Source organism: Petaurus breviceps, unplaced genomic scaffold (assembly GCF_028583685.1).
Source record: "Petaurus breviceps papuanus isolate PSGF00001 unplaced genomic scaffold, PetGlider_PUasm1.0 90845, whole genome shotgun sequence".
Taxonomy (NCBI): domain Eukaryota; kingdom Metazoa; phylum Chordata; class Mammalia; order Diprotodontia; family Petauridae; genus Petaurus; species Petaurus breviceps.
In genome coordinates this window covers 7889616-7911138 of record NW_027187359.1, presented here as the reverse complement: position 1 = coordinate 7911138, position 21523 = coordinate 7889616, and the positions used below count along the sequence as shown (strand labels likewise).

Sequence of the window (21523 nt, the reverse complement as noted above, 5' to 3'; positions counted from 1 at the left end):
TTCTGGGAGGGTTCTAGCATGAAGTTATTGGAAAGTGACTGTGCAAATAAATAAATAGCACCAATCTAACATTTTTTTGTGTGTTGTTGTTGTTTTTTAAGTGGGGAAGGAGAAACAATTGTGGTTGAGTTGCCCAAAGTCACACAGTTAGTAAATGTCAAGTGTCTGAGACCAGATTTGAATTCAGATCTTCTTGACTCTGGTGCTGTATACACTGTGCCACCAAATTGTCCCCAATATTTTTTAAAATCACTTCTCAACTCAAATGAATTTTTTAATTGGTTAGTTTTTAATTGGTTAAACAGTTAATAAAATAAAGTTAACTGAAAATTTTCAGGCAAGTTGAGGGAATGGTCAAAGTCCTTTAAATTAGTGCTTGCTTATAGGTCACTTTCAGGGTCTTCTTGGGAGCATTTGGTGGGGGAGGGGAGAGAGGAGCCTTTGTGGCTCTCTAGTCCCTTCTTCCCATCTGGCCACATCAACGTGATGCCTCCTTTCTTGAGTTCTGTGACACTGCATTCCCAATTCTTCTTCCACCTGACAACTCTTTTCCCCATATCCTTCCCTAATTCTTTTTCTCTAAAAAAAATTAAGCAGAAACATCTGATCCAGTGACTGAATCAGACAATGTATATACTTTTTTGTCCTCGGTCTAATTGGCCTAAGGGAGACCAGGTCTGTTTCATTATCTTCTTAGGTAACTTTCACTGCTTTCCCAGATACTCAGCATTTGTTTCCTTTTAGTGATCTTTTGCATCGTCAAAATTGTTATGCATGCTATGCTCTTAGCTATGCTTATTTCGGGCTACATTATTAATTCATACAAGTCTTCCCACATTTCTCTGAATTCCTCTTATTCTTCATCCTCACTGAACAATAACATTCTATTACATTCAAATGACATGGGTTGTGTTTTTCTTTTTCAATTGTTTGCAAATTGATGAGCACCCACTTTGTTTCTACTTTTTTGCTTACCATAAAAGAGTGCTTCTATGAGTATTCCAGTATATGTTGAACCTTCATTCTTCAATACTTGGCTCTTTTTCTTCCACCTCCTAAAGGAAGGGATTCTCCAAGGTTCAATCTTCAGATGTCATTTTTTCTCTCTTTTAATTCACTCCCCTCAGAGATCTCATTTGCTATTATGGCTCCAAGCATACTCTTTATGCTGATGTTAAGAAAACAAACACATATTAACATATTTAAATAATTTTGATTTTTAAGGAGAAATGTGAGGTTTTTTTTCCTTTTAAAAACAACAAAAAATTGAAATGTGTCACCCAATTGAGAAGCATTATTCCATGGCAGGAAAAGCACTGGGCTGGGGAGTCCTGAGACCAGAATCTTGGCCATACCTCTTGCCACTACCATGAGCAAGTCATTTTACTTCTATTTCCTCCTGTGGACCCAACTCTTGTCTTGACTCCATCTGTAAAATGAGGGTGTTGGACTAAGCTGATCTTGAACATTCTTTCCAGTTCTGACATTCTGTGTTTCTAACACTTCTAATAAAGGGTCCATAGTCTAACCTTGCCCTCTCTTCCTCAGCTGCCTTTCCAAATTAGTTTTCCTTCCTAGCCTCCCTGTTTGTTGATGGTACTGTAATTTCCCTAAACTCAATCTCAAAACAACTTTTTTAATTTGTCATTTTTGTATCTCAAATCATGAATGACAATTTCTCATTTACACATAGTGCTTAATAGATAACAAAATACTCTCCCATAAATTCTATCATTCTGTCCTTTGCAAAGGAGGAACACATGCTTTTCTTTTCACTACACCAATTCTCAGAAGCCAAGTTCTGTTCATTCTTCCTTTGTTTGTTTTTTGCTTTTGACCATTTCCTCTTTCCCATGCCAGCCAGTCTTTCCTCTGTCGTTTATTCATAACAGATAGTGCTGCCCGATTAATCTTCTTAAGACACTAATCTCATCATGTCCCTTGCCAGCTCACACTCCATTTTAGTCCTCCCTATGGATTGTTGTTCAGTCCTTTCTGACTTTTCGTGGGTTTTCTTGGAAAAGAAAGGAGCGGTTTGCATGCTGGAGTGGTTTGTGATTTCCTTCTCCAGCTCATTTCATAGATGAGGAAACTGAGGCAAAAAGGGGTTAAGTGACTGTGTCACACAGCTAGTAAAAGTCTGTGACCAGATATGAACTCAGCTCTTCCTGTCTCCATACCTGTTGCTTTATCTATGGGACTACATTATAGAATCCAAGCTCCTTGGCCTGGCATTTAAGGCTCTCCAGAGTCTGGCACAAGTTTACCATTCCAGCTAGTGAGGGAAGTCCTTTATAGTCCTCTAAGTGACTGCAAATGATTGTTATTGCATGAACCTTTCTCTCTAGTCAAGTTGGTCTGCCTACTCAGATTACCGCATTAAAGGAAGATTATATAAAGATGTTGGATGACAGACAAGTGTCAGCAGGGGCCAAGCCTAAACATTCTAGAGACAGTTTGTGAGAAGCAGGGGAGATCGGGAGGGAAGAAAAGAAATATCAAGTTCATATCCAGAACCAGGGGACTCGTTGGGTAAACACTAAACCGAGACCGGCGGGGAACGGAGTGGTCACAAATCCTAGTTGGGGAAAAGCGAGTCGGCAGACTTAGCAAAAGTAAGGAAGCTGCAGCGTGTTACTCTACCCTTCCCCTTACGCTGTTTGCCAAAGCTTCCTAGTTGTGTTTCAGGTGCGAATCTTCACCTCCTCCGCTCCTGGCAGCCGGCTGAGAACGTGGGAGTGGCTACCCCAGAGCCAGCGTCCCACCCAGCACCCACAGAAGTCAGATCGCAGGCTAGTGGGAAACCAGAGAAGTGACCCTAGAGCCCTCTCCCAGATGGCTAAGGCTCCACTCATTCCCAGGGACTCTTTGCGAGTGCCCCCGGTTCGGTTTCCATTGATTTCAACAATAGTTCACCTGCCTGTGGCGCTTAGCAGTTTACAAAGCGCTTTCGTTACAACACCCACTGTGAAGTAGGCAGTGCACTTTATCCCAGCCCGTTTGCGACTGTGGTGAGACTGCTTACTCAGACACTGAAAGTCATTCATCATCACCGGTGTCTTGTGTTCAGAAACAAGGCATCATGCGTGGCCTAATGGCGAATGCGTGGCCTAATGGCGAAAGTCAGACAGTCAACACGCATTTATTCAGTGCAACATAATACATACATGTGTATGTATATATACACAATGTACATGCGCGTGTATATTTATGTATGGGCACATATACATATTTATATGTATATATTATGCATATATGCATAGGTACACATACACATGGAACTAACGGGATTAAGAGTCACAAGACATAATGCTGGAATTCTGCGGAGCATGTGTGACTTTGGGCAACATTTCTCCTCTCTGGACCTCAGTTTCCTCATCTGTAAAATAAGGGGTTTAGAGTGAAGTAGATGGTCTCTGAAGGATCTTCCAGCTCTAAGATTCTTTGATCCTATGGACCTGTAGCAAAGAATTTTCTTCACAGTTTCCTTGATCTGACAATTCTCCTTCCCTTTGTTCCTTTATCACCACCCAGGACAAAAGGCTCTTCATTCCAAGAGCCCCTATCCTGTAGCATTCTAATGTCGTAAGTTCATCTGGAAGCAGTGTTGGGCTTGGGAGAAGGAGAGCTAGATTCTGGTTCTGGCTGCAGAACTAATAAGCTACGGGTGATCTCAGTAAGCTCCTTGCCCTCTATTGGTCTCTGCTTCCTCACCTGTAAAATAAATGGGTTGAAGTGGATGGTTTTAGCCTTTTCCAAATCTAAACCTCTGTTCCATTTTCAATCAGAATCTGAACACGCTACTCTAGCAAGTCAAGCCCTGAGCAGTGATGTTTCAGAAGCCAAGTGGTAGTCACTGGATCTGCATACCTAAGATCTAATCTTAACTTTGTCACTAAACTGTGTGACCTCAAGGAAGTTGCTTCCTGGGTCTCACAAATCTGAATCTCAGTTTCTTTATCTGTAAAATGGTAATAATACTACCTCTCCAGCTTATGAGGATCAAAGCATATCATGTGTTTATTAACCTCAAATCCTGTACAAGTTGCCAGCTAATATCAATAGCTAGCAAAAAAATTTAAACAAATGAACAATACATAGGTATTAAAGAATCAGCAAACTTACATATCCCTATAAACAGCCTGAGTAGACTGAACACTCTATCTCAGAATTTTAACCTTGGACACACATTACAGGGTCCCAGGAGCTGGGCTATTGGCACCAAATAGACAGCATTTATCATCATCATTATCATAACTTGATCTGTGCTTCCCTTTCAATATTTCCCTTGGAACAAAGGATAGAACTTTTAGCCCCTTGTATTTTTGTCACTGGGTTGGGTATGTAACCCCTGTTCTCTCAAGTTTAGCAAGCTTGAAGGAATACATAGACAATCAAATGACTAACACCTAGACCAGTGAAAGATAAGGTAATGTGGAAGGGGTGAAACAAAGACAATGTTAGGAAGAGCTGACTTGGATCCTTCCTCTGAAACTAGTGGTGTGACCCTGAACAAGTCATATAACCTCTCTGAAACTCAAACAACTCTCTAAAATTTACCTACTAAGTTATGAAAGGATTGGTATCTGCTTTGATGGAAGGCACCTCCTAAACCTTCAAAATCAGATGTTCCAAAGGAGGAGAGGAAAGAAACTTCATATATTGTAAGGATCCCCAGAAAGGGGGGAGGTAGGAAAAGATCATAGTGCTTTGGGGTGGTCAGGAAATAATATTAACAAGAGCTGACATATAACATTTTACAGGCTACCATGCACTTTGCTTATATTCTCTTGAAGACTTTCTTGACCCTCCCAGCTTCTAATGCTTTTGACCTCAAATTGCTTTATATTTTATATAAATATATATATATGTATAAAACATATTATCTCCTCAGCCTCATAGAATGTAAGTTCTTTGAGGCCAGAGACTTCCATTTTTTTGTCTTTTTATCCCCAGTGGCTGAAGTTAATATGTGAATGTTGATTGATTAATCTTATTTGGTTCTCAAAACAATTTTCGACGATAACAGTACTCACCTAAATATTGTTGTTCACTATTTATAGATGGAGGAACTGAGGCGAAGTAACTTCCCTAAGGTCAGGTGGCAGCTAGCTCCCTTGATTCCAGATCCCAACTTTTTCCAAAGCACCAAGCTACCTCTGGCCTCATGATGATTTGACTCAACCTTTAAAGATGGAAAGGAGTAGGGGAAGATAAGTTGAGAGCCACAGGAGCAAAGGTGAAGAGGAGCAAAGGAGGATGGGATGAGGCAGAAGTTGGGGAAATGACACTTTCACTTCTTGTTACTCCCAGCTTCCAATTTATCTTCCACCATAAAATGATTTGTCCATTCCTGACTTTCAAGCCTGGACACATGCCATCCTCTCAGGTTCTAAATGTCTTGTTGCCCACCACACGCCTTCACACTTCTATCCCAGTCCTCAAGCTCTTCAGCTCATCCTCTATGTTTTCCTTTCTTAATTCCAATCATATGATTATCTTGGCACCCTCTTTTAGCCTTTACAGAGCGATGTGCACTGTAGCCCTCATTTTCTTGATTGCCCATTTTTAAAGGCTTTTTGTGTGTATAAGGATTGTGTTCCAGTCCTCAGCTAGACTTCAAACCCCTTGGGGACAGAGACAGCTTGGTGTCAGACCAATTGTATGATCTCAATGACCTAGTCACTTAAGCTTCGGATTTCCTCTCTAGCTTCACAGATTGATTGTGAGACTCATTTGGGAGACAGGATGTGAAAGTGCTTTATAAACATGAAAGAGTTATGCAAAAAGTAAATTATTATTATTTTAGGAATCTGGCTGTACTATTTCATTTGCTGAAAGGGGTGTGTACGTATGTGAGAGGGGGAGGAGGGAGGGAGGCAGGGAGACAGAGAGGCAAAGAGAGAGAGAGAGAGAGAGAGAGAGAGAGAGAGAGAGAGAGAGAGACACTCCCAGTGTTGAAACTGTCTCCAATGCAGACCAGCAACCTGTCTGTAACTTAAGACATGGAGAGGGAAGGACTACATTGGGAAATGTAGGTGATACCCTGATCAGACTGACAAAGATGATAAAAATGGAAAATGACAGTTGCTGGAGAGGCTAGGAAAAGCAGGCATATAGATTTTCTATTGGTGGAGCTATAAATTGCAATCTAGTCATTCTGGGAAGCAGTTTCGAACTATGCCCCTCCAAATCACTAAATTGTATCTACATTTAGATTCATCAATACCATCATTAGATGCATACCCCAAAGAGATAAAGGACAAGTATAAATACTTAGTGACTCTTAATTGTATAGCAAAGAACCAGAAACTGAAGAGTGCCCATCATCTGGGGGATGGAAGAACAAATGATGACACATGAATGTAATGGAATACTATTGCTTCTCCCTGCTCCCCATTTTAAAAAAAAGAGAAAAGGGATGGTTTCAGAGAAACTGGGGAAGACTTGTTTGAGCTGAGTCAGAGTGAAGTGATCAGAAGTAGGAGAACAAGTTAGATAATAGCATCATAAAGAAAAATCTTTTTTTTTCTTTTCCTAGTGGGGAAAGGAAGCCCTAAAAAAGGAAAGAAAAGAAAAGAGGGCCATTGAGGCACTTTTTAAAATACACAGAAGAGAGTAGAAGGTAAATAAGAATCAAATACAAGGGGGACAGCTTTGAAAGTTACATGTATTTATTATATATTTTAAAAGAAAAGCAAGCTATACATAAGAGACGCATATAGTTTTCCTTTTCTGTTCTATATATAGGTATGTATATGTACGTGTGTGCTCGTTTCTTTGCTATGTGTTAAGTTCAGAATAAAAAATTTTAAATAATTGTAGACTCCTACACCATGTATGCAACACCCTGCCCCCCCTTTTTTTGTTGTTGTCTTCCCCCTTAGATTGTAAACTGTTTGAGGTCAGGTGATTGACTTTCTTTTCATATTTGTATCCCCAGCTCTTGGAACAGTGCCTGGCACTTAGAAGGCACTTAATAAATGTTTATTGACTATTGACTATCACTGTAGGTGATGTATAAACAACAGATCAATAAAAAAATTTTTGTTGAGTCTATAAGTGTGAGCAGAGTCATTGAAGGGTTAACAGACTTGCCCATGATCATGCAATCAATCAAGAAACATCTATTAAGCCCTGACTATATACCCAGCTACCTAAGATAACGACGATCACTATTTCTCATAAATGATAAAGGAGAGGGCAGCTTTGTCATAGTGACTATAGAGCCAGCCTTGTAATTGGGAAGACCCGGGAAGAGTTCTGTATCCGAACACTACTAAGCTGTGTGACCCCTTGGGCAAATCACTTAATGTCTTAGAGCTCTAGCCCGTTCTGAGACCTTAAATTGAAAAAAAAAAAAAGTGCTTATTTGCATTGGTAGAAACAGTTTACTCCTCTGGAGTTCCCTACACCGGTGCAATCAGAGGTCCATAATCCCCAAAATTCCCTTTAATATTTAACGTATTTTCCCATAGTACTCCAAACCCTGTGGCCCCACTCCCTAAAATGTTATTAGCTTGACAGCTTTATTGTTTCCTCTCGCCTAGCCCAACCCATAGCTTGCTCTCTCAATTCTCCTCTGCTCCCTAGTATTCACTTCTCCCTCGATCTCCCCTACACGCACGGCCCCTCCTAGCCTTCTTTAGGATACTCGCAAAGACGCCTCTAAAAGTCTTGGCTCCCGGCCACCCCTCCATTCTACTCTGCCCTCAGGCTCCACTTGCCCACTCCCTGCCCCTGACTCAAGGCTCGCCGTTTGACTTAAATCTGCGGCTCTCTCTTTGTCCTCTCCCCTCTCCTTCCCACCCACCACAATCTTCCCTACCCAGAGTCATAATATCAAAGGCTCATACTCTCTAACCCTTTCAGGTTTACGAAGAGCTTTCAACCTTTGTGGGGTAGGTTGTAAGAGCATTATTCTCATTTGCCAAAATGAGGAAACTGAGACTCAGTAACTCACCCACCAGGCGCGAAGTATCAAGATCCGGACTCGTCCAGAACGGTTTCCATCACCCTAACACTGACTGGCTCTAGACATTCTAGTGTGCCCGGTACTGTGTAAACCTCTGGCTGATTAATCCCCTCCCTGCAGTGGCCTTCAGTCGGGGGGTTAGGTAGGGCTCCTGAATGTCTGTGTGATATCAGTTCTTGCCTCCCAGGAGAACCGACGGGCCGTCACCTGCTAGATAGGGGTTAAAGACTTCAAAAGGTTGGGGGCTCCCGAGCTCACATTCCTATAGGCTGGGGGATTCACTTAGTACCCAGTGCTATTGAGACTGCCCTTGTTCTAAGGCCATGGTCTCCAGGTAGCGAGTTGGGGGCGAGGCCTCGTAGTGGGGGGAAGAAAGAGGTGGGACCTAAAGCTGGGGGCGGGGCTCATGCTGAGGGGCGGGGCCCTAGTAGGGAGAGGCAGACTCCCCAAGATGCGGGGTGGGGCGGGGCTCTGGTGGCTGGGGGCGCTGCAGTCTGGATGCCCGTCGCCGCTGTCGCCGCAGCAGTTCTCACAGTCTCTGCTGTCCCTGCTGCTCTGAGGAGCCCCTCTGGGGGTTCAGTATCCTGATCCCAACTGACGGGTCCCCAAGCCCCCACCAGCTCGGTGAAGCGCCGGCCTCTTCCTCTCTCCAAGGGACTCTGACTGACGGTCCGTGTGGACCCAGGATGGAGCCTCATCCGGCAACCGCGGGAGACTCAGAGACTACTCGCTTGGTGAACCCCCGTGCTCACAGCTGCGCCGGCAGCCTCCGTCTCAAGAGGTCAGAGCCCAATTCCTCCCTGTTAGACCCTGGTCCCCTGACGCTCCATCCAGCTTCCCTCTGTCTATCTTGCTTCCCCCCCTTTCGTTGTCTCCTTTTCTCTTTTCCTATCCCACTCCCTTCAGTCTCTCCACTGTCTGTAGTCCCACCTTCTGTGCCTCGACCTTCCGATTCATCTGCTCTCCTGTCCCATGGCCTGTATCTTCCCTCACTTTAACTCTAGGAGGACTTCCTCTGTTTCCTTGTCTGTCCCTTCGAGTTCCTTGGGCTTCCTCTGCTCCCCTGTTACCTCTATCCCCTCAACTCCTGTATCCCAGTGCCCCCTCACCGTCCCCCATTTCCCTATTGCTCTTCTCTTTTTCTCGGCCACTGGGTTGCAGGTGCCGCAGGGACAGCCTCAGACTCTGCTCTTGCAGGCTGCCCTCCCCTCTGTCCGCATTATCCCCCCATTTGATGATTCCCCCAATCATTAGCCTCTCATCCCCATTCCTCCCACACGGCTCCTCACCCAGGGCTGACCTCCTGAGTACTCAGTGACTGAGGAGAAGCAGACCGCATTAGGCCAGCAGGACTGGGATTCCAGTTGCCCGCAAATTTGTCCACTGGAGGAAGAGGGGCACATTTCTGGCAGGGGGCACTCCTTCCTAACCATTCTGGGTGCCCCAGATCCCGAGGCTCCCAATTCCAACATCCTCGGCTCCCCGGTCTCTTCTTCCTGATCCCATTCCCCTGGATCCCCAGTCCTGATTCTTCTCTGCTGTGAGGCAAAGGCAGAGGGGTGGGGGGGCTTCATTCCAGCTGCGTCCAGAGGGGCAGTGGGGATTCAGGCCTTGGCACCTGACAGTCTGTGAGGAGGGCGAGCTCTGAGGTCGGCGTCAGGGGAGGTGGGTCTTCTCCTGGGGGGGGGGTGGAGGGGGAGCGACAAGGATCAAAGCTAGTGTCGGGGAAAGCAAGGAAGGGGGGAGGAAAAGAGCAGGTGCGGTTTGGGCGGTGGGGGGTATTCCCGGCTCAGCACAGACGTGGTTCCGGGGGCGGCGAGGTGTGAAATGAGCCGCGAAGCCGCCAGGGACAGAGGGGTTGGGGGCGGAAGAACCGCCCCCACAGCCTCGGTTGGCTTTCCTATTTAATACAACCCCCCCCCCCCCCAGCCCATCCTGCTACACCCTTCCCACCCATCCCCTCAATCTTGCCTTCCCTCTCTCTGCACCCTGGCCAGACTGTGCGTTCGTGCCTTGTCTCTCTACTTATCTGTCTGCTGCTTGCGGTCCTCGGGCCGTCTGTTTTTCTCTGGATTGATCCTTAGTCTCTATCTTTCTGGCTAAACCTCTCAATCTTTCTGTGTCTCCCTCCTCATTTGTCCCTTTTTCTTTGTCTTTCCTATATTCCTCACTCTTTTCTCTTTATAGACTTTAGGAATTGTATGTAGGAAGGCCTATGAGGGTGGAATAGGATGACCCTGTATGAGGGACTAAGGGGAGAGACTTCGAAAAGAGCGAATATATAGCTAGATTTAGGGCCGCTGGTCCCTGAAGTTCTGGGCGGGATGCTTGTGACTCTGCCTTCCTCTCTCTTCCATGCCCAACTCTTCCCTCTTACATTCCCCCCCCCTCAAATTTCTTTTTCTAGGGAAGGGGTTGGGGTTTAAGAGAGGCCTGGAAAAGTGTCCTTCCCTCCCCAGAGCAAAATAGAACCTTCCCGATCTTGCTTTTGAAAAATAAACACAAACCCATTCATATCTGATAGAACAAAAGAGAGGCCTGTTGCCTCCCTAGGAAGCTAGATTCTTGGTATCAATGCGTGTGTTGAATGGCCTTACATCTGAGTGTGTGCTTCTACAGAGAATGCACTTGAATGCAGCCTGTACATAACTACCATAATTTGGTGCAATTACCAAGTAGGTCTCCAAATCTCTGAGAGACCCTTTTGGAGTGCAGTCCATGCAGCACTCTCTTTAAAACCAAAATCAGGCTGAAAAATTAATCTCAACCTCAAACACCAGGATATGAAATTTGTCTTCTCCATATCTGAGCTTCTTCCCCCATCCCACCCTTCTGTGGAACCCTTTTCTCCATTTTCTTCCCCAACTGTCGCTGGTTGTTTGGGCTTCACTTTAAGAAACAATTCTATTCCTCTCTTACATGGGCCATCTTTAACCTTTTGTCAAAAGCAAAGATCCCTACTACCAAAAGCGATTTAAGGACTCTTAGATCCTGGTGGGAGTGAGAAATGGAAAGGCTATGAGACACAGGGGCCGGAGTGATAGACTGAGCTCGGGACCGTGATTGGTGCTAAAAGCTGAGGCGTGGGAGAGAGCAGCATCTGAATCTCCTGGTGTGTGTTGGAGAAGGGTACTAAGCTGTCTGGGGCTAGGCTCCCAGTGATAGTTACTTTTGAGCTATGTCCTCAGCCCTATTGTTTGAGGGAATTGCCAATGTGGACTGGACTCCCAGTGGTGTCCCAGCTGAGTGGTGTCCTCAACCCCAAAGTCTAGGGGTGTTGACTGATGAAGGCTGCTTGGCTTAGGACTTCCCTTGGCATCAGTCTCTTCACAGAGCCTTCAAAGTCCCCCCCAGAAGAACAAGATCCTCTGGAGCAACCTGGGTTCCGTCACTGCCATGTAGACTGTGTCCCTCGGTCTGGCCTTAGCCCTGAGCAGTTGCAGGCCCAGAAGCAACTCTCTGCAGCCTGTGCTGTCTGCTTCCTCTTCATGGCAGGAGAGATTGTAGGTATGTCAAGCAACTCCCACCCCACCCCTGTCCAAGGTCTTCCCATAGCCTTAATCCTCTTCCCTGGGAAACTCTCAGCAACTGTCTCCTTCCAATCTTGGCTTCCCTGGAAAGGGCCAAGGACATAGCAGGAAGAGGTTAAGGATGGATGACTGGTGAAAAGGGGTGCTGTCAGCACTTGGGGACTCAAGAGGGGAAGAGTAATGAGGGCATTATCAGTCAACAGACATGCATTTATGAATTTACTATGTACCAAGCACTGTGCTAAGTGTTGGGAAGCTTCACACCCTAACAGGAAACAGCATGTATACATACATATACACACATATATATACATATATGTGTGTATACATGCATATACATACATATATATACACACACAGGTATATTCAGGACACATAAAAAGCAGGAAAAAGTCACTATCAGCTTGAGGGGGGAGTGTCTAGAAAAAGCTTCCTGCTGAGAGTGTCATTTGAGCTGATCCTTGAAGGAAACCAGGGGATGGATTCAGCCTTGGGGGTAGGATGGTATCAAGGAGCTAGCACTAGTCTTGGGGTATTGCAGGTGGATATCTAGCCCACAGCCTCGCCATCATGACTGATGCAGTCCACCTGCTGGCAGATGTGGGTAGCATGGCAGGCAGTCTCTTTTCTCTCTGGCTTTCCACTCGACCAGCTACCCGAACCATGACCTTTGGCTGGCACCGATCAGGTAAGGGCTTCTGCATGATCCCATGTGTCCCCTACAGAATCCCTGGGACCCCTGGAGTGACCCACTAGACCTTGTTATCCTTTGCCCTCGAGCCTTTGGCCTTCATGACATCCTCCTGATTCCTTCCTCATCTTTTCCCTTCTCACAGAAAACCTGGTCTCTGCGTAATCCCCCTAATATCTTGCTCCTCTCTCACAGAAACCTTAGGGGCTTTAGCCTCTGTGCTGTCCCTCTGGATTGTAACTGCTGTCTTGCTCTATCTGGCCTTTGTTCGTCTCCTGAACAGTGACTACCACATTGAGGGAGATGCCATGTTAATCACCGCAGGCATTGCCGTCTGTGCCAATCTTTTGTACGTATGTACTGCCCTAGGGTCACCTGGAATGCTTTGTATCTAAAAGGGAGCCTGACAAGGCAGAGCTCAGAGATGGGAGACAGGTGTGACTCATTCATAGAAAGGGAGAAAGATTAAATGACACACACATACTTCCCAGTGGCCCCAGGGAAGAGACAGTCTGCTTGGAGAGGAGGCTGGAAATACCAGAACTGCTCAGTCTGGAGAGTTGAGGGTTTCCTTGACTTTCCTCTTCTACCCCTCCCTTCTCCCACCTCCCCTTTGGGGTCTGAGCCTAGATGCAGTAGGGCTAAGGAGCAAAGATGCAGAGAAGGGGCCTCTGGAGAATATGAGAGTAGACAAGAGAACAGGGCGTGAGGTGGAGTAGTTGATTGGTGCCTCAGGTCCAATACCTTGTGGCTTCCCCCCTCCCTAGAATGGCTTTTGTGCTGCACCAGGCCTCTCCAGGACATAGCCATGGGTCCAAGGGAACTGAGTATGCTCCACTGGAGGAGGGGCAAAGGGGCCCTCTGAACATCTACAACACCAGTGTGCGGGCAGCCTTTGTGCATGTTCTGGGGGACTTACTTCAAAGCCTCGGGGTTCTGGCTGCATCCATCCTCATTTACTTCAAGGTATGGCCAAGGGAAACCCCTAGCCCCTCTTCATAGCCCCCCACCCTAACCCCAGGTTCTACAGCCTGCCACAAGTCCCTAAGAATCCAAACCCTTGACCTTGCTCTCAGCCACATTTCCTGCTCTTCCTTCAGGGTCATGGTCAGTGTGGCCTCTTGAGTTTGGTCCAGCTAGCCACATCCAAGGGGTCCCTACTTCAAAAGTTCCAGTTCTCTTACCACCAACACCCTGCTTACTGGCATCTTTCTCTCTAGCCCCAGTATAAAGCAGCTGACCCCATCAGCACTTTCCTGTTCTCTATCTGTGCCCTGGGTTCCACTGCTCCCACCCTCCGGGATGTTCTTCGGATCCTCATGGAAGGTAAACTACAAGCCCTACTCAACCTACTCTCTGCAGTCTGTTTCTAAAACAAGCAACACCCCCTCCCCACAAAAACCCTCTATTATCAGCAACCTGCAATATTAAATACACAAACACAACCCACTTTCTTTTTCTTTCTATGTGTGTGTGTGTGTTTTTTTTAAGCAATCAGGTTTAAGTGACTTACTGAGGGTCACACAACTAGTAAGTGTCTGAGCTGGATTTGAACTCAGGTCCTCCTGAAACCAGGGCCAGTGATCCATCCACTGTGTCACCTGGCTGCTTCCCCACTTACTTTCCATGATTCCATAAATTTTATTGATAGTAACAAAGTGGTCCATTCTGTTTTCTATGTCTAAGGGAAATCTTTCTATATTTCCTCCTTACGGTATAATAAGGAAGTGTATTCCATTATATCCATATAAGACATCTGTTCCATTTTCCAGCTGTTGAATACAGAGTGGTTTCCAGTTTGTGGCTATTGTGAATGGTACTGCTTAGAATATAGTCTTTGTGCAAAAAGAAATTTTTCCCTCTCTCTGAACAATAACATTTTAAAAATATTGTCCTAGCCATGGGATCACAGCGTCAAAGGCTATGGACCCCTTTTGTAGCTCTTACTGTCTGATTCCATATTGGCTTTCCAAAATGAACTCACCAATTTCCAGATCTCCCAGCAATGCCATAATATCAGGGTGCTTTTACCCTTCTCCCCTGCAGCTGAGTGGCCCCATTGACTCATTTCAAACTCTTTCCTCCTGTAGAAGGAAGGAATAAAAAAATGGAACAACTACCTAGCAAGGTCACTTGGATACAGTTTCCTCTGGGAGGATGACTATTGAAAATGTTTAGGTCTTTGAGGGTTGTCTAAAGGTAAAGGAAAGAAGCATGAACTAAAGGCAACCTGGGTGGGAATTAGATCACAGGTTTCAAAAGGACCTCAGAGATCAATTAGTCTAACCCAAGTTATTTTGGAGCTGAGGAAGCTGAAGCTCAATGACTTACTCAAGGTCACACAGGTAGTAGAGTAGAATTTGAACCCAGATTCTCTTAACTACCGAATCATTGTATCACATTATAGGTACCCCTTATGGCATCTACTATGAACCGGTTCGGGACCTGCTACTGTCAGTGCCAGGAGTCAGGGCAATTCACGAGCTGCACCTATGGGCCCTGACCCTCACCTACCACGCTATTTCTGTCCATTTGGCCATCGGTAAGTGTCAGGGCTGCCCTAGATCATGTGTGTACAGGAGATACCCTCACCTTCAGGATATCTTCTTTTTCCTAAGCCCATCCTAGAATGCAAAACCAGACTGGTGGGTGGGGACAAAAATATCTCTTCCTCTGTGTTCCCTATACCATCATACACACACCCCAAATACATACACACACACACACACACTCACGTAGGGTCATGGTCAAAGCAGGGAAATAATTGTTGGTGGAAACAAAACAGGTTTTCTGGAAAGGGTTTCACTCTTTCACAAGTATTAAAATGAATTAGAAATCTCAATTCAAACTGGCTTTAATGAAATGCCCAAGGTCCCCTCCCCATAATGTCAAGCCCCATTAGTCTTCATCTCATTCTCTTTTGCCCCTATTCTAATCTCCCCTGGGACTCTGATACTGCCTTCTTATCATTCTTCCACAGATGCCACTGCAGACCCTGAGGCTGTCCGGGCAGAAGCTGCCTCTCTGCTCCACACCCGCTTTGGATTTTGTACCATAACTCTCCAGGTGGAGCAGTACCAGCCTGACATGGCACAGTGCCCAAACTGCCAGGAACCCCCGCAGGCCTGAGCATTTCAGGTTCCCCCACCTGTCTTTCTTCCTGCTGCCCAGGGGACCGCCATTACTCCCTCCCCCACCCCAACCATCTCCTCACCAGGCTGCCAAGTCCAGACTCAACTCTGGACTCTTCATTTGCTAGGTCTCTTTTCAGGGGGGAAAGATAGCCACTCACCCAAGTCTGAAAACCTGATTTCTCTGCCCTATGCAGAATGGACCAAGGATGGGTCAACAACCCTCCCTCCAACAACCTCAACTCTGAGCCCCACCCTCCCACCCCCAAGCCTTGTAGCCCCAGTGGGCATGACCAAAGTAGGGGGCTACCCTACTGGGTATGACCAAATTCAGAGGTGGAGGGCAACCAGTATGAGGAGGGGAGAAGGATACTGGGTAGTAACATGATCTTCCCTCCCCTGTTCCTCTGGGGAGCTCCACATAGCCTCATGTTTGTGTACCTCATTCATCTGTTGTGATTGGCTGGCTGGCTGGCTATGCTGTTTGTGTGGTTGTGGTCCTCGGTGTCTGTCTGCTTGCAACGTCCCCTGTCTGTGTGTAGCCCTCTGTCAATGCTGCTCTCTGGACACCCAGGGGTCCCTCAGTCTGCACTCCATGTCCTAGCCTGTGGCTTGTCTGTGTACTGGTGCTGTGTTGTGGCAGTGATGTGGTCTCTGTGAGCCTACACCGCCTATTTGTCTGTTCTGTGTTCTGTCTGCTCCTCTATTGGTGCTGTGTTCTCACTCTGCCCCGGATTCAAGGGGTGACACCACAGCAGCTTTGGGCCAATAAAGGAATTTCAAATAGTACCAGGCACTGTCTTCTGTATACGTATGGGTAGGAAGGAGGGAGAGAATCAGTGGAACCGGACACTGGAGTTCAATACCTCTTCCAGTCATTCAGCTAGCATTTATCAAGTACCTACTACTGCCAGACACTGTGCTGGAAGCTAGAGATTCAAGACAAGAAGGAAATAGCTCTTGCACTCCAGGAGCCTGCATCGTCTCAACATGTCTCTTGTTCCTGCCCAGTTAGATCTAATAATCCTAATAATCCAACTCAAAAATATCCAGCACCCTAATGGGGTCCTGCCACTAACATGAGCAATATGAATCCCATGCCCACATCCTGAGCTGTTTACTAGAGAGACTGTGAGAGTTCCCAAGTTGGAACCTTCCTTGCAGCAGGAGGGGTGCAGTCCCACCAGGGTAGGACCGTAGAATCCTGGGGTGAAGTATTCATCATCATAGGATCCTAGACTTGGAGTTGGAAAGGACAATAGAGGCATCTTAAGTCCAATGTCCTCATCTGACCTGTTTTAGAAACAACTTGCACAGAGTAGGTTGGGTAGGGCTTGTAGTTTACCTTCCATGAGGATCCAAAGAGAGAGAGAGAAGTTAGATGACCATGATCACATAGGTCATAATAGCAGAACTGGGATTTAAATCCAGGTCCTCTGACTCTATAATCTACTATATATCCAGACTTTGGGAAGATTTAATTCTGCTTATTTCAAGGTTCCCAATGTCATAGAGCTACTGTTCAAGGACTGAGGCATCCCAAGTCTCCAGAACTCTGTGTTCCAGAGAGTAGGTGGTAGTAGCTGGTAGGATGAAAACTAGGACCCTGAGATAGGGATGGTGGCTGAAACATGGGAATGAAGTGTAAAAACAAAAAGGCCCAGGCCTTATGCTCTGAAAATAGGATGGGATGACTTATAGAAGGAACTGCTATGGACAAGAGAATGGGAATGAGGTGAAGACACTGACAGTCTATCAAAGATTTAAGGGAGGGGAAGTCAGACTAGCAGCCCCAGCTGGTTTCCACGCTTAGCTAGCCCCTGATACCTTCTCATTTTCTGTCTCATTGACTACAGGCCCTAGGGATGGTATGGAGTTGGAGGAGAGACAGGAGAAAGATATAAAGGAAGATGAGAAAAGTGAGAAAGAGAGAGAGTGAGAGAGAGAGGGAGGGAGGAGGAGGAGAGGAAGGGGAGATTAGAGATGGAGGGAGAGGAAGAGGGAGGGAGGTTAGAGTGTCTAATTTTACCTTAAAATTATTCTCCAGTGGCAGCTTTTCCAGACAGAGCTGAGTGTCCCTTGCAGCAAGGGTCCCCTCTGGAATGAATCCTAGAATCCATACTGGGGTTAAACAATGCAGTCTTAGTACGTTGGGCTAAGAGCCCCTCAAGCCTCAGACCATTTCTTCACTGTACAGAAAAGCAGCTCAGCTTGCCCCACAGTGTTTATTCTTGCTACTTACTACTATGAATCCCTGAATCACAGAATTTCAGAACTATAAGAGAACTTGGCCACCAACCAGTTCAATGCCCTTATTTTATAGAGCGGAAAACCAATTCAGGAATTAGACCAAGAGAACAGTTAGTATACAGCTGGGTCTTGTGTCTCACAGGCCAGTGTTCTGTCCATCTCACATTGCCCCTGGCCCCCTTCCCAGCTTTCTCCAAGAGTTCCAATTCCTTCTGTAATCAGGGTTTCTCTTGGCCCTTTTCCATCGCTATTCTGTACCAATACCCATACCACCTCTTGCATTCTAGGCCTGCCCTATTAACCCTTCTTGCTACCCACCTTTCCTGCCATATAAGAAATAGCAGTTATACTGTGCCCCAGTGAGTTCAGTATAGGGGAGGAGCCAGGCTGACTCTGTCATCAAGGAGCAGTCCATGCAGCTGATGGGTTCATAGGATAGTCATAGGTCCTTCCCTATCAGAAAACTAATTCTTCCAGTTAGTTCCAGTAAATTATCAAACTAGGGAGGCTAAAACACTGAACGTATTCAGAGGGAGTCCTCACATGATGGGATGCCACACACACTCTAGCCTGTAATATTAGATGACATCTGGACTAAGTTTAGGGACATCTGTTTTGGAAGAGGCCCGGGGCAGGCCTTGGCCTAGAGGGTGGGGAAGAGATTTCTGGTCAGGAAAAAGGTAAATCTGTTCTGGAAGGTCTGGTTGGGGTAGGACAGAGATTGAGAGAAAGAGTCTAGAGGATGAATGAAGCCTCAGCTAAACTGCAGCAAATTCCCTACCTTGCCTCACAGATAATGGGCTTCAGAGTATCTGTCAGAGAAGGATAGTGAAATACAGTGAGAGCGGTAGAGCTGGGTCTCCTCATTCTTCCCCATTAGCCATGGCTTCTCCTGAGGGATTTGACTCATGCCTTATCTCTCCTCCCAGCTGCCTCAACTGAGATTAGGTGTCTTCCCTCCTCTACCTTTCTCCTTTATCTTAGGAGGGGAGAGGGGTAAGAGGAAAGGGTAATCAGCATATCTGGATGAGGGGATGGCAAGAAGAAGGGCTCAAGGGAAGAAAACAAAGAGAAATTGGAGAACGGGTGTCCAGTGCCTCCCGCCTTCCTTATCCATCAGCAGAGGCCATGGCAGCACTTTACACAGCTGATTAACGATGAGAGTGAAAGGAGGGAGGGTGTGTGAGAGTGAGCAGTGAATTAGACACACCCACATACAAACACACATGCACGTGCACAAACACATATGCACGCGCGTGTGCACACACACACACACACGTCGTGCACACACACAAAGTGTATAGCCAGTTGCAGAGAACAAATGAACACATGTACAGTGAGAGAAAAAGATAATCTTTGTGATGGTGGAATTGGATGACTGTGTAAAAACCCCTAGGGGTTGAGCCCTTATCAAGATCTATATAGTTCCCTCTCCTTTATATGGAACCTCCCCCAGGGCCTTGGAGTACTTATTGTTCCTTTTATCTTGAGGTTGTAGGACCAGGAGTCCCTCCAGGTGGGATAGACTAAATAGTAGCACCTTCCTATCCAGACAGCTCAGAGTCAGGAAGCCCAAACTGGGCAGAAGAAGAACCTATTGCATAAGGCCAGAGGAAAAGTCAAGCTTCAGATTCCCACCTTAACCATCCCAGCCTTTGTTGACTTCTCAGAAAATACCTTATTTCTTGGCTACCCTCCAGACTCCTCCTGCCTTGCTATCCTTGTGGTGGATAGCATCCAGATGCTCATTCTCTCAAATCACCCTTTCACTTTCTTTTTGTTGTTGCTGTTGTTATCAGTCAGCTTCTTTATTGATACAGAGCACTTAAGATTGATATTACCCAAATACTAGACCCCTCCCTCCATGGGAAGTGCACTTTTCCCTCATTTATTTATGTAGTCATTTATTCGTTCATTTAAAAATTTTTAAACGAATACCCCCTTTTTTGTACAATACATTGATTTTCCAAGATATTCTTCTTCCCTACCCTCTACTCAATGAGACTTCCCTTGCAGCAAAATAAGAAAGAAAATGAAAACAGTTAAGCAAAACCAATCAACAATATGGATTACTTCTGACAATTCAGAATGTTGCAATATTCCATAGCTATGGTTCACTACTCCCATCCCCTACCCCAGTGAAGAGAGAGACATGCATTTTCTCTTTTCTTCTCCAGGACCAACCATGACTGAATTCAGTTCCATTTTATTGTTCCTTTCTGTACATTGTGATCATCACTGAGTATATTTTTTAATGGTTGTTTAGTTCACTCCACCTCAACTTATATTTCTTTCTGTTTCTTTGAATTCTTCATATTTGTTCTTTCTTACAGTGCAACAAAATTTTGTTACATTCATGAAGCACGATTTGTTTAGCCATTCTCAAGGCAATAGGAATCTATTTTGTTTCTAGATGCCATAACAAATGCTTCAATGGCTATTTTGGTGCACATTGAACCCTCCTTTCTGGCTTTGATCTTCTTGGGGTGCATCAACTAATGTAAAGCATTTATCAAGCGCCTTCTGTGTCAGACACTATGCCAAATATTCTAGGTATAAAGACAGAAGAGAAAAAGTCCCTTCCTCAAAGGAGTTCACATCCTAGCATGGGGAGAAAATAAATAGATAGATTTAGTTATACAAAATAGATGCAAGGCAATTTGTATGGGGGAGATCAGCAAAAAGCTCATGTAAAAAGTTGAATTTGAACTGAGCCTTGAAAGCCTTTTTTTTTTCTTTTGGGAGGGGGGGAAGGTAGAGCAATTGGGGTTAAGTGACTTGCCCAAGGTCACACGGCTAGTATTTTGTGTTATGTGTCTGAGGAAGGATTTGAATTCAGATCCTCCTGACTCCAGGACCAGTGCTCTATTCACTGCACCATCTAGCTGCCCCAAAAGGCTTTTCTTTCAAGCTTAGCAGTGAGATTTCCTTGTCAAAGGGTGTGGGCATTTTAGTCACTTTCTTAGTATAATTCCAAATTGCTTTCTAGAATGGTTGGATCAATCCATACCCTCACCACCAGTGTGCTTGTTTTGGAGCACCCTCTTCTTTTATCTCCAAATTCTGTGAGCGTCTAAGGTTCCTTACTTTTCTTTAAGAGAGAATTTCAGAAAGAGAAGCGCTGGACAGCTCCTAGACTACACGCCAGTAAAGAAAAAAATATGACTACAATGAATGGTCTTAGGGTTAGCCTCTCTCTCCTCACAAAAACTCTGAGGGATACATGGTACAAATATTAGTACTCCCATTTCTTTTTAATCTATAAAGTTTTTTCCAATTTATTTATTTATTTTTAGTTTTCAAAATTCATTTCCACAAGATTTTGAGTTCCAAATTTTCTCCCCATCTTTCCCCTATCCCCACACCAAAATAGAGAGCCTACTGAATACCCCTTCCCCAAATCTGTTCTCTCTTATATCCTCCCCCATCCCCCCCCAACTTTCTAGTAGGGCAAGATGGATTTCTATACCCCATTGCCTATATATCTTATTTCCCAGTTGCATGTAAAAAACAATTTTTTTTAACATTTGTTTTTAAAACTTTGATTTCCATATTCTTTCCCTTCTTCCTTCCTCACCCACCCCCACTACTCTGATTTTTATAGATGAGAAAACTGAGGTTCAGAGAACTCAAATAACTTGCCCAAGGTCACCCAGCTAGTAAGGAATAGAGCTGGAACTTTAAAAAAGTTCACTAGTGGGGTGGCTAGGTGGTGCAGTGAGTAGAGCACTGGCCCTGGAGTCAGGAGGACCTGAGTTCAAATATGACCTCAGACACTCAACACACTTACTAGCTGTGTGACTTTGGGCAAATCACTTAACCACAATTGCCCTCCAAAAAGCAAAAAAAAAAAAAAGTTCACTAGATACAAATTCCGTGCACATTGATGGTAAGACTGCACATTGCTACTGGACTAGTCTTGCTAAAAACAATTTCATTTCATCCA

The 21523-nt window shown here is 45.4% G+C and overlaps 1 protein-coding gene across 1 annotated transcript; it reads left to right on the top strand.

The window, feature by feature from the left end:
• The first annotated feature begins 8463 nt into the window (after window positions 1-8463).
• On the top strand, window positions 8464-16116 carry SLC30A3 (solute carrier family 30 member 3). Its single transcript, XM_069072287.1, has 8 exons — window positions 8464-8756; window positions 11298-11482; window positions 12047-12193; window positions 12392-12545; window positions 12964-13162; window positions 13417-13522; window positions 14604-14738; window positions 15177-16116. The coding sequence occupies exons 1-8, from the start codon at window positions 8662-8664 to the stop codon at window positions 15323-15325; spliced, it is 1170 nt and encodes a 389-aa protein (XP_068928388.1). The 5' UTR covers window positions 8464-8661; the 3' UTR covers window positions 15326-16116.
• The last annotated feature ends 5407 nt before the right edge of the window (window positions 16117-21523 follow it).